This window comes from Pseudopipra pipra, chromosome Z, assembly GCF_036250125.1.
Source record: "Pseudopipra pipra isolate bDixPip1 chromosome Z, bDixPip1.hap1, whole genome shotgun sequence".
Taxonomy (NCBI): domain Eukaryota; kingdom Metazoa; phylum Chordata; class Aves; order Passeriformes; family Pipridae; genus Pseudopipra; species Pseudopipra pipra.
In genome coordinates this window covers 50,738,763-50,752,364 of record NC_087581.1, presented here as the reverse complement: position 1 = coordinate 50,752,364, position 13,602 = coordinate 50,738,763, and the positions used below count along the sequence as shown (strand labels likewise).

The 13,602-nt window shown below is 35.8% G+C and overlaps 1 protein-coding gene across 10 annotated transcripts in view; it reads right to left on the bottom strand.

The window, feature by feature from the left end:
* ADGRV1 (adhesion G protein-coupled receptor V1) overlaps positions 1–13,602 on the bottom strand; it is a 274,930-nt gene that overhangs the window by 223,741 nt on the left and 37,587 nt on the right. For 7 of the 10 annotated variants that reach the window (XM_064642967.1, XM_064642974.1, XM_064642968.1 and 4 more), the window contains 8 exons: positions 6,971–7,003; positions 5,940–6,066; positions 5,672–5,857; positions 4,769–4,949; positions 4,012–4,175; positions 3,240–3,363; positions 2,576–2,842; positions 1,034–1,160 (listed from right to left, as the gene is read on the bottom strand). In XM_064642967.1, coding sequence (XP_064499037.1) covers positions 1,034–1,160; positions 2,576–2,842; positions 3,240–3,363; positions 4,012–4,175; positions 4,769–4,949; positions 5,672–5,857; positions 5,940–6,066; positions 6,971–7,003 — 1,209 coding nt within the window. The remainder of the gene's footprint in view (positions 1–1,033; positions 1,161–2,575; positions 2,843–3,239; positions 3,364–4,011; positions 4,176–4,768; positions 4,950–5,671; positions 5,858–5,939; positions 6,067–6,970; positions 7,004–13,602) is intronic. The other 3 variants (XM_064642971.1, XM_064642973.1, XM_064642978.1) reach the window with 1 other exon arrangement.

The following is a 13,602-nucleotide window of genomic DNA, read 5'->3' as shown; positions in this document are numbered from 1 at the left end:
ATTTCTTCCTTTAACAATCAAAGCTCCTTAATCTCTGTTTTATATTGGTATTTAATTTGGGTTACATACTACATCCTTCACAAATCTGTGATTATTCGACATTAAGAATGTAGTAAACAAAAATGAGCTTTTATTTGTTTGCACAGCTATCTGGTAACATAATTTCACCAATTTCCAAAAGGCATTACAAGTACAAAATTAAGAACATAATTCTTTTATTAACAAAATGTGTTTACATTTACTGTGCTTCTGTTTGCACAGTAAAAAAAAAAAATTGTATAAAGAAATTATACAAAGCTGAAAAATTAATTTAGCAAAAGTAGTCTAGGCACAGCAACACAATTGTGTTTCTTCTGCCTCCAAAGGTTTCCTTATGTTGCCATTAACCAGGGCACTCTATTCTCAGCCGTGTAGCACTGTTGCAGTAATTCCATTTCCTCCCTTTATAGTTCAGTGCTGCCACAGCTGTTCTCACTGCTTGCAGTATACACTACTCTGGTCCTTTTGTCATGTACTACACAAAAGTCAAATCATATTGAGGGTATGGAAGAGATAGCTTCCTAATAAATACATTTTATCAAAAAGGACTAAAAAAGGTCCTGAAATGCTGGCAATCCACACTGTTGTATTTGGTCTATTAAATACATAGTTGTATTTAGGTCCATTTTGAAAAGATTTTTTTACTTCTCCACTGGTCCAGGAGAACCAATCACCAGTATTTTGATAATCAGCTATATCTTTCTGTATCTACACTCTCATGAGAATATAACCAAAATCCAATGTTGTAATCTTATTTATTTATAATTAATATGAATTTCTGTACACATTTTAATATGCACAGTCTAGTTGATAATATAAAAGTGGATGTCTTCAATATGTTTACAAATAGTTCAATCCAAAATTTGGTAGAGCTTTTTTTAATATCTGTTACATTACTTTTTGTTTTCATTTTTATCAATGCAAATGTCTATGGGATTAAATCAAAGTACTATCCATAAAGTACTTCATCCATAAAATACATGAGTTTACTTACAAAAAAATGTTACTTTTTCCTTCTTCCACTGGCTTCTCTAAAGGTTCCAAGGAGAAAATTCCATTAGGATCATCATTTGCTTCAATAATAACTGTAGCCACTCCATCACTAAAGACAACAGTATCCCCTAAAAAGAGGGTGATTCATTTTATCAAAACTGGAATCAGAAATGGAGGTAACTCTAAAACTGAATATGTTTCCTTCTCAAACCAACAGTTTTCATGCAAACAAAGAAATGAGCAATGATAAAACAATAGCTGAAAACCAATATTCAAGATATTCAGTAACAGGCAAATCAGAGTAAAAATAAAAAATATGTAAGTAGCATTTCATGCAGAGAGCAAGAAAGTAGATTTGCAGAAAAAAATGTCAGTGACATGACCAGAAATTATGCAAATCTGAGCAGAAAGGATTGTATGAGAGTTAGTACTTCATTTGATCAATTAGTCAAGTCAGAAGAAAAAGATATGTATTCAGAGATCCTAGCTCTCCTTTAGACCTAGAACAGAAATATTGCACTTTAACTAAATACAAGGCAAGATCAATGTCTAAGAGGTTATTCATACCCATATCATAGCCTACTTGAAAGGAAAAAATGCAAGATATCTTTGAAGTAGAGCAAAGGTAGTAGGATTTCTGTGTGCATATAAGCATGGTAGAGACATTCTAACACCATTCTTACGTCCACTGAAGTACATTATGTTTCCATCCCCATTCTGTTTTTCAGCCCTTTTAAGAGCACTAGACCAGCTTTTATTCCAAAGTAAACAATGTGTTTATGGTTTTAACTTCATATATCTCTATCTGTATTTTCTCTGAGGTACAACGGTCCAACACAATTTTCAAAAGGGATGTAACACTCAAGGCCAATATATGCAACAGATCATAGAAAGAAAATAATCTTTTTTTTTTTTTTGCTTTCAGGAATGCATATAGAAATATTCTGTATTCTACCCATTCTTGTAGGAATGTGTGTCAGGAGAAAAGCCATCACAAGTTCACAATAAGATGGTAAAAGGAAGTACCAGCCAACCCTGAACACAGTTAATAAAGTAGAAGCAGATTGCTGAAGAGAAAATTTAAGAAGAGAGAAGAATGGTTTTGTCCAATCATTTCCATAAAGTTGATGTTTTGTAGAGAGCTGAGTATTAGAATGAATTCTAGATGACCTCAGGAAACACATAAGCCACCTTATACTCAAGTAATTAATAAAAATTACTTATTCCTTATATTTAACTTATATTTTCTTCCACAGGTCAAAACCCCATCTAATTTGGAGCATTTACATTTGAAAAGAGATTTTAACTCCAGTTGGTTTAGCAGGACAGTTTTCAGCTGTTTAATTTAATTTTTGTTTCCAATTCAAGGTTCAAGATGAAAATCCAAACACTTTGTACAGTAATTTCATAGAAATGTTGAAGCAAACCTTATTCATATAATGCATGGCATTTATATATTGTTTTATGATAAGACCAAGCTGTAAAAAATGCAGTGAAAAAAAAAGAGAGACTTACTAAACATACATTAAATCATTACTTTTACCTGTAGAATTCAAAAGGAAGATATAAAATGTTTCATCAGTTTCAGGGGTATCATCATCATTGATATACACAGATAAATTCTGCTCTCTTTCTCTGACATCGAACCAAATGACACTGTTCTTTCCACTGGGAACAAAGTCTCCCTCCTCAGCTGTTGCGTCTCCATTAACAGTCACATACTGAACAGCAACAGCAGCATCAGCAGATCCATTCCTTAGGACTGTAAAGTTTGCAACACTCCCTTCTGTAACGCTCACTGTCAGAGGCTCTGAAAAAACACAAGCAACAAACCTTCCTCAGTTCAAGCCTGAGCTTCTTGCCTCTGACCTATTTACTTAATCCTCGATGAGAGGATTCTTTGCCTCAGGGAAACATAAGGCATGTGTAGTAAGGGCATGGAAATACTCGCAGGTACAAGAGACTATTGCAGTGCTTAGCCACCTGACCAATCCAGCATCAAAAAAGAGAGTAATGAAATAAAATGAGGTTCTGAAGTAAAAAAAAAAACAAAAAAACAAAACAAAAGCAAATTCAACATGACATCAACAAAAAGTACATTTCATAATAGCTCCACTAGGATTAAGGTTTCTCAATTATCTGATCTGACTATAAAATCTGTTTGGGCCAGTATATGAATTCAACATTTAAAAACAGTAACATCTAACCGGCAAAATAAATGGGATCATCATTCCTTGTAATATGTAAAAATGCACTGGTTATATTGCCCAGTCTTGCTCCATTAGTAGCATTGAATAATGTGATGATGAACACTTCCATCTCTTCAGGTACCTGAATGAGACAGTATTAAGAAATTAATTTCTTGCATACAAAACAATGAAGAAATTAAAATGAACAGCTGAGGGGTTTAACAAACCAGAGATTTTTGCGTGTTGTTGTTTATTTATTGATGCTTAGGCGTGTCAAGAGGGATGACAAATGACAGTTCATTCACTCACACAGAAATCATCATCAGTCAAAAACCCTTTATATAAATCCTCTCATCTTAAATGTTGTACCAGTGATCCAAAAGTTATCTTGTAGTTTCCTGCTTCTGATACACATAACTTATTTCTACAACTTTATTTATTTATTACTAATTATTCTCATTCTTTCTTATATTACTTCAAATATATCCACATTAAAAATAAATAAAATGGGATTCTTGCTATCAAAACAAGGGATTTATTTATTTATTGTTATATCTTAACTACACTTGACTACTGTCAGCTTTTAATTTTTTTTTGTTTATAGGTATGCACAGCATATTGAATTCTTTTATGATTTGCTTAAGTAAACTTAGTTTTACACCAGTAGTTTGATTCTTCCTACAAATAATTATCAGGTTCTTAAAAAACAGAGTTTCCTTCTTAAATTGCAATATTTTAGCACTTCTCTTTTCTCCACACACTTACACAAAAACACTGTAAAAATGATTACCTCATCTGGTAATGAGTAAATGGTGATATTTTTTGAAAACTCCAGATTATCAAAGAAAATAGTCCCTTGTTCTGGATAGACATCATTGGTACATGCTGGGTCAACAATCCAGGACACACTAACATTGCCATAGTTTCCTTGGTTTCTTAGAACTCTGTAAGCAGCTAAAAATGCAAACATATACAGTCAATGTGCATCTTCAGAACAACACAAGTCAAAACCAAAAACGTCAGCAAAGCTGAAGCAAAATGAAAAGGAAATAATGAGTAAATCCACTCCTTGGAAAACTAATAATATGTGAGAGCACTACACAAAAGGGCACACACCCTGTAATAGACAATTACAGCAGCTCAAACTTGGTCAAATTTGTATTTGTTATTGTACTTGATACAATAGAGAGATATGAACTGAAGTCACACATATGAAAACTCAGCTCTATTTTTCTCTCACACAGCACCCTATTTCTCATGCTTCCCAAGTAGAACTACTACCTCCAGGATGCATCTTACATGTACTTCAATATTCTGTCCCTCCTGTCTGGCATATTCTCTAGCCATATCTTTTACTGGATTGATCCCTATGGCTTTCCAGGCCCCTTCAGTCTCCACTGCTCACTCATCCTGCTGGCACTGTACCCCTTCAGAAACTTCTGAGTGGAGACTTGAGGCAGACGTTGTCCTAGGAAGGTGAAATGGGGAAAAGAAGCCTTGCAGGGGCAGATAGCAGGTAAAGCAGTAACTCTAATAAAAAGAATTACCAGTGTAGATGATTTCTCCTTTACTTTCCTTTATTGTTACTGATAGTTCACCAGGTAGAAACTGAATGACACCATGTGGATCATCATTCTTCAGAATGGTTATATTGACCCTTGTGGCATTCCCCAGCTTGCCTGGCATTTCACTGTAGCCACTGAGTACTACAGCATATGCCTCATCCAGCTAGAAGAGGGAAACTCAGTCAGAATAAAAAGGCATATTCAGTATTCACATCAAAAAAAAATGGGCAAGCATCCACTGTCTGTAGCCAGGCAGAAAGAGAGACAAATTTCAACAAAAGGAAACCACACACAAGCTCTACGTGCAAATGGTTTTGTACATTGCCATCTATAACAGGGAAAACAAAGATTTTAAAACCATTGACACTAAACTAATTTTGAAGGAATGTATTAGCTTGCATTATTAATCTAATGGGACTTTGTACTTCATGTACTTCTTGGAAAAAAGCTCACAGGAAAAAAGCGTCATCGAACACTAAAACAAGTATCGCATCTTTGTATCTATACAGCAAATATTAAGATTGGGGAGCACTGAGTGCAATTAGCAGCTATTTATCCAAAAAGAAACAAAAAGAAAGCAGTTGTTCATACGAAGGGCCATTAAACAATGGCACTATATACTACAGAAGGTCATGAATGCTAAAAAATTACATGGATTCAAAGTGTAACAGTTTCAGTTTACCCAAAAAAAAATGCACCGAGGACTACTAAAGCCAAAGATACATTTTCATTATCCAGGTATCCCTGTTTTGGAGGTTCGGAATACATTCCGTAGAAAAGCCATTGCATACTTGTTCTGCTCCTATATATTTTTCTATATTTTAATAAGTGACAAACTGTTATGCTGTGAACACAGTTTGAAGAGGGGAAAATATTAGTTTTTACCTCTGGAATCCCATCCATTCTTGTCAAAAGAGTAATTCTGATCTCTCTTTCCCCAGGCTTAAACTCCAGGATTCCAGTGCTTCCATAAAACTCATTGTTGTCCCTTGGTTCTACAGTGTAGTGCAGAAACTGCCTGACAAGACTTCCTTTGCTGCGGACAATCTGCAGTTCAACAGAATCCCCTTCCTGTAAAAAAGAAAATCCAGCTTTTCACAAGCACTCTGCTTAGTTGCCCATAATGATTAGGAGAAGTTATTCAGATAAATACCTTTATGCTGTATGGACCTCTGGAAGATGGAGAAAATTCAAACACCCCTCCAGGATCATCATTTTCCAAAATAATAATTTCACGGGTTGTAAACCCATATTTCAATATTTGATTTTCCACACTGACTCTGGGAAAGGAAGGCAAAAGATTTTTTTTGAGAGACGGTTCTCTTTGTTAAGTAAATACACATATGTGTAAAGGACATCAGAATCCTGATGAATTTTATGAATAAATTATGAATACAATTACCTGCAAAGTATATAATAAATTAGGAAAAACATGTCTGTTTGTTTCATTTATTTGCAAAAAAACCCAGCTTTGCTTCTGAAGTAACTTTGTTTCATTTCCCTAGAGATGTTAATTATCAATAACACTGTTTGAAGTTCATTACATTAAAAATGCCAGAAAAATTACTACTGAAGCATGCATCAAGACTGCACCTTCAAACTGATGCTTTTGATATGGCTTATTAAGTTTTGGTTTATGAATTTAGATTCCTGTGCATCTTCAATGTTTTCTAAAAAGAAACTTAAATGAACAAACAGGAAATATCTATTTAAAAGAGTAACGTGTCATGTTTATTGCATACTAAAAAAATGTCCGCAGACGGCGTAATACAAGTAGGTATAAAATACAAGTACACATAAAATACAAGTAGGTAATTCAAAAAAAGACAATTTCTCATCTTTGACCACAGAAAATTTTCTATAGTTCCAGTCAGTTCAGGTACTTAGTTCAGGCAAATCATAATTCTGGCAGTTTAAAACAACTAATGCATTATTGCATCAGACACTGGAATATCAAACACTCAGCCATGCATTTATAACTTTCATCATTCACAAACCCTAAATAAAGAGCCAGAACCCCATGCCATCAAATTAAACACCAAAGGGCAAGCAAGCATTGCCTGAAGAGATGCAGAAGACATGATTCCTGAGAGGAAAAAAATTATAGACAGATTCCATCCAAACCAATCACTTGAAAAACAAAGCATTGATTCACCGAAGACAAACCACAGTCACTGCACTTACCCAAAGTACACGACAAACCTTTCTGTCTCTACCCTGTCAACACAGTGGAAGGAAAGAACAAAAGAAGGAAAGAAAAGGGGTGGGGGAAGGAATAAAAGTGCCATTTGCTGGAATTTCAATAGTGCTAATCTTATAACAACAACACCACCACCACCATAAAGCTTTCTTTTTCCTTTCCAAACACATAATGTTCATTTTATGAAAACCCTCCTTGCTTGGCATTTTCCTGTTGATAAATGCTATCAAGTGGGTAGTCCTCACTAAGGAGAAATGACCCGAGGACCAATTCAGCATGTCAAGGCCCATTCATGGTAGACCCTACCCAGCCCTCCCCCAGGAGCTCGATCACTGCCAAGCTCTTTGTCTCTTCACAATTGCACCAGCAGCCCACATTTATAAATAGCTCTTCACTTAAAAAAATATAATCAACATGCCCCTATGATGCGTTATTTCATTAATCTGCCACAGTAATAAAAAAAGCCAAGCACATTGGGAGTTATAACATGTACATATCAAAAACTATTTTGGCACAAAATCACATCAAACTTTATTTTTGACAATTTTTCAGTTGACCAGATTACTAGAGCAAAATACTAATAACAAAAAAAAAAATTAAAAAAAAAAAAAAATAGAAAATAAGCACATATAATGAAACTATCCCATAAAGTCATATGAAAGGACAGCATGTTCTGCAATGACAAGATTGTACTTTGTCTTTCTTAATCTAAAATAAATATATATAAAATATAAAACCTGTATCTCCTATTAAAATAGTATAAACAGACTACCAAAGCATTTATAAAGTGCAATTCTGACTAAAAGAAAGAATTCAGATTCAGAATTCAGGAGACGTAAGAGTTCACTTAAAAGTTTGAGATAATGAAGCAAATATACTTGCAGATACATTCATTCAACTAGGAGATCTGAGTGAACAGAAATTTCTTAGTGATTACCAATGAGGCTACATTTTAAGTACTATATATTAAGACATTCTCCCTTCCTTCAGAAACATATGCAAAAGTTTTCCAAAACTATCATTAATACAATTAAAAGATCAAGGTGAAAATTCCAGAGCTAAAATTTATGCTAAATTTTCGTTATATTGCTCTTAATGCTAAAATTTAATTATATTGCTAAGCTGTTGGTAATATATTTCACAGGCAGAGATTACAAATGAATCATTATGTTAAGTGAGGTTTTGATATGTATGTAACTTAACTACTTAAGACATAACAATCTATCGTGAAAGGGCACGCCAGAAATACCATCTCTTTCAGGTTCATGAAGTCACACTGCATGAGTCCAAACAAAGCTCAGACAACAAAAGGCCTGTTAAGAGGAACTGAGGAGTAGTGCTGGAATATAGTATTGTGTTGTAAAGCACAACAGCAGCACCACAGAAATCCAAAGGGTAGCAGAAATGAAACAGTCTCAAGGTACCATGAGGTGGTACTTTTAGCATCTCCAGGTGTTTTTCAAAAGGACTAAGAAGACTAGCAATATTCTATTACTTTTTAATAGTCACAGTGTAAAGAAACTAGTCAGATTCAGCCTATCCACTGCGAAAGAAAAACATTATTTTGGAGTTTTCTCCAGCCAAGTTCCATTTTCAAAACTAGGTTAACTTGCTTGACTGACTGACTGATGGATCTGACCATGTTTGCCCTGCAGGACTGCCCAGGCTGCTACCACTGCTCTCATATAGTAAATGTTGGTTACTATTCAAAAACAGAAGAGGGATTTGAGCACTGCAATAAGCTCTCCAGGGAAGTAGTCACAGCAACAAGTCTGTCTCAGTTCAAGAAGTGTTTGGACAATGCACTCAGTCACATGGTGTGATTCCTGAAGTGTCCAGTGCAGGGCCAGAAGTTGGACTCGATGATCCTGATGGGTCCCTTCCAATTCAGCTTATTCTATGATTCTGTGATAAAATAGCCTGTGCAAAAATGGTATAGAAGCACCTACACTCAGGCTTCCCACTCTGAACTGTCATTCCATGAGCAATTAACAGTGTACACAACAGGATCCCCCATGTCTACACTCTCAGATACACACATAAATTCTTGTAACATCCTTGGACCAGGACCCACTAGGTGACTTCCTGCTTTGACCTTGGATTTGTCTCCTTGCTGTGGATGTGCCTGGCAATCACTGAGCTGTGCCTGACTCCTGCGGCCACCATCCAAACCTCGCATGTGTTTCTGGCTTAACCTGTCCCACCACCATGGCCTTGCTTCGTGCCCTGGGCTCCAGGCTGCCTCCATTTCCCATATGACGAATCTCATGCGAAACGGCTAGTCATCAGGGAAGTTCTTTATTTAAAAAATCTTAATTACTACTTAGCAAGAACTATAGAATAATTGGGACAACTAAGAGAAGCTTCAAAATGTTTCTGCACTTTTTAAAATGCATAGTACCATAAAATAGAGAAAGATTTTTGACTATGTTTAAAGTAATATGGCAATTATGAACTAAAGACCACTGCAAATAAAATCATAATTTTAAGAGATGTCAAATTTCATAGCTGTGGACCAAGAAATTGAATCCTGAAGAAAGTGAATATTTTGAAAAGCCCCTGAGAAACTGAATTGCAACTGTGTATCTGTATTATTGTTACTTTAAAAACACACTTCTCTAAAATACTTCCTCTTCTATCAGGTATCTCAGAAAAAGGTGCATTCAGACTGCTTGTGGAATGGTACTCAATTTGCTTCCTAGTTTTGTGTTCACCCCTTCTTCAATTTTTTCAAGATTATCTACTGACTTAATTAGTGACAGGACCTAATTTTAAAGAGTAGTATTAAAGTAGTATTTGCCCCATTATAAATTCCACAACGTTTCTTATCAGAGGGAACACATTCTCTCAGAGGTAATCCACAATTTATTTGATTTTGGAGGCTATCTTAATTTTTGTTATTTACAGCAGAAGACATATGGTTTTATTACTTTGAAAAGTAATAAAATCTAGCAGTAGGTGTTCAGTAACAGTCATTTAAACATTCTACAACCAGTTTCAAATAACCTTTCCCCCATTTCAACAAGATATGATCAAACTTTGGGGAAAAAGCCAACATTTTACACTGAAAGACTTAATTCTTGTACCATCACATGTATTTCTTCATGGAAAAATTACTTAGGAAAGATAGATATAGTTCTGAAACAGGCACTAACCAAAGGAAATCCTCAAGTAAGAAAAATATCCCAACTCCATTACACACTATTTTAGTGTTTCTGTACATATAAACAACATAAAAGCATTATATACAAGCCCTGAATTAAGGCCCATAGACAGTATGCCATGCTTTAAATGGGCTTTCCATGATTTGCTAATTTTTTGTCATGAATTAACCTCTTAAACACAAAAACAACTACACAACTAAATGGTCAAACCTATTTTTGTTCACAATTTTTAAAAAATCTGTTTTCTAAATTCACTCAAGATAGAATTTCAATCTATGGAAATTTTTATGCAGAATCACAGGATAACAGAATCAATTAGGTTAGACAAGACCTCTGAGATCAAGTCCAACCTATGACCAAACACCACCTTGTCAACTAGATTATGGCACTAAGTGCCACATCCAGTCTTTTCTTAAACAGCTTCAAGGATGGTGACTCCACCACCACCCATGTCTAATCACCTCCTTCTGTGAAGGTGATCCCATCTGGTCCCACAGATTTGTGAGTATGTAAGTGTCACTACCTCCTTCTGGATTTCAGGGGGTCTATTCTGCTCCCCATCCCTGTCTACCAGCTCAGGGGGCCAGCTGTCCTGAGCATAACAGGTCTTACTGTTAAAGACTGAGGCAAAGAAGGTGTTAAGTACCTTCACCTGCATCACACCACAGAAATCACTGGAACTGCAATGATCTCCATGTTATATTGCTTCAATTTTGTTTCATTACACATATATATATGTGTGTGTGTATGTATATGTATATATATAAAAATGAGAGACATACATATGTACACAGATCTCTTCTGGCATCTTAATTTATATGAGCTATGACTCAAAAAGATTCTGAGCATAAACACTATTTAAACACTCAACTTTTCCTGGATTATCATTTTCACAAATCAAAATAAAGTCATCAGTGTACTGCTGTTCCCAGACTCTAAAGTCCACAAGTGCTCACTCTCAGCATCATTAACTTAAGAGCACAAAAACAACCTGCATGCCACGAGGGTCCTGGTCCTTCAGTTGGACCAACTGCCAAATTTATAGCTGTGTATCTGCACTAGGGGGATGACAACTGCCAATAGCAGAATGTCTTGTGTAGAAGGAAGAAACAATAACCTGATTTTTAAAATACTTATTTATATTTGTGCTTACTGGGCAAAATGAGCAGCCCTAGTATGTATACATGCTTTCATAAAGCATACACCACATTTTCATGGCCTGTTCCACCTACATTCAACAAGAAGGCCAATACAGATTTCTCTACAGACATCTGAATGTATTTATGCTTAGTCTCAAATTCAGGCCTACTTAAGTATTGGCAAGTATTCAAACTGAATAATTCAAACTGCTCCTAAGGAAAGAAAATATGAAGAAGCTTCAGCAGGTACAGGATTGTCTTGCTTCTTTATTATTTTTCTGTCCTCTTTGAAAGTATGTTCTTCAGGATACACATTGGCCTCCATTTTGTGGGCAGCATTCAGATTTATTTTTAATATCCATGGCCTACAGATGGTGGCCATAGAGCAAGAAAAGAAAATACTATTTTTAATGGCTTGAAAAGTTTCTTCTATACTTATGGATGCAATCAAAGCTCATTTAAAATGTAAACTGCCTTAACAACACCGCTGAGTTATAAATAATACATCCTTGTTAGAACTAATTATTATTTTGTCCATGCTATTACTAATTGCAATAAATAGAATGTTAATGAATGTATTTCTATGTCTATAGTTTCATTAAAGTCCTTACATGCTCTGTTTTTCTCCTGACTTATGCTACAATTTATCAAACAGTGCAAGCACATCCATAGCACAGTGCATCTTTGTTTTCATGCTAATTCACTACTGCTGTGAGGTGGTGGCTGCCAGCCTTGGAAACTGAAATCTTCTGTTCACCCAGAAAATACAAACTATGTAGAAAGCAATACCACAAGCCTACACACATCACCCTGCCAATCTCCTTCACCCCTGGTTTGAAGAGTCATCTCCAGTACTGAAAGGACAATCTTTGCAGTCAATCCATTCTTGGCTTCTGCTCATGTTCAGGTTGCCAATTTTCACTCATAGCCTTGAGGAACACTATCCATGTCTAGAGAGAAGTTTAGATTTTACGTCCTCCTTATTTACTTCTTTTTTCTGCCCAGACCACCTGCTCCTTACTTTACTCTCAGACCTTGCCAAGTAAGGGAAAGCTGTTTACTGTTGCCACACTTTTTTCAGCTGCTTCATGATCAGAAGAACCTGCTACTCCTGCCATACACAGCAAAAGCAGAACAGTGGTTGCATTTGTTCAATTGCCAGCTCAATCCTCTTTGTAGACATAATTTTCAGGGCATGAGGTTACTACTCGGAGTAAGTGGCAGAAAGCTGTACTTACACATACTCTAGAGTTGTCCAACCTTAAAACAGATAAATCTGTTATGCTCTTCAGTTCCTCTATATACTTATCCGTTTCCTATCCTTCCACTTCAATTTTTTGGCCACTTTACGCAGCTTCTTCACAACAACAATCATTATTTCTAATCTTCGTTTTCTGCTTTGTGCCAGAAACTCTTAATAAATTCTTTCAGGCAAACCAGTTTTGTCCACAGAAAGGAAATCAGAAAACTGCTTGTAATAGTCTCCATTTGGTTTTGTCTTGAACCAGGACCATCTTTTTGGCACAGTAGCCAAAGCAGAATTAAATAATTCATTCTGCACTAGATGTATCCACCAGCCAGCTTCTACAGAAGCGGGCCAATCCTGAAATGACCAGAATCTTTCCTGTGTGACAGAATGATGCTCAAAAAACAGGATCAGCAACAGCTTGAGGAGTATGTAACCTACATGAGTATCTGGTGTTAAAGTTCTCAAGAGCTAGTCTGAACTTCCTATATAGGACAAATATACTTCTGCATATGGACTGTGTAAGTAGTAGATGTTCATTGTGGACATTGCAGCTGGCAGACCTCTATTAGCATGTTTCCAGGAAAAAAAAACAAATGAGGAAAATATACCTTAGATTATTAGGAGGCATTAGAAGAAGTGGTGGTATTTCTAAACTATATATATAACTGAGTTGTTGGAAGCAGGACTGAAGAAACAACCAAGATTCTTCTGTTAGTAAATCAAAGAGGGAATACACTCCTGAATATGAAATAATTCAAGTACTCTCAATAGTATTCACAGGCAGATAACAAAAACCCACGAGGACTCTTACAGCCTCAATTATCCTGCAGTCCTCATCTCACACAGAAGGGAGACTACAACACTGTGCTTCAAAAACACCACTGCTCCTCTGTAGCTGAGGCATGTGATAATGGTCATACTGGCCTATTTTGGAAGCCAGCATTTGTGATGGAAGTATCTAATTATCAAGAGCAAGCAATACTGAACACACAGATAAAACAAACAGGAAAAGTTGACCTAAGTCTGCATTAACATCCGGGCTATAAACCTTTTTCTGACAGAAA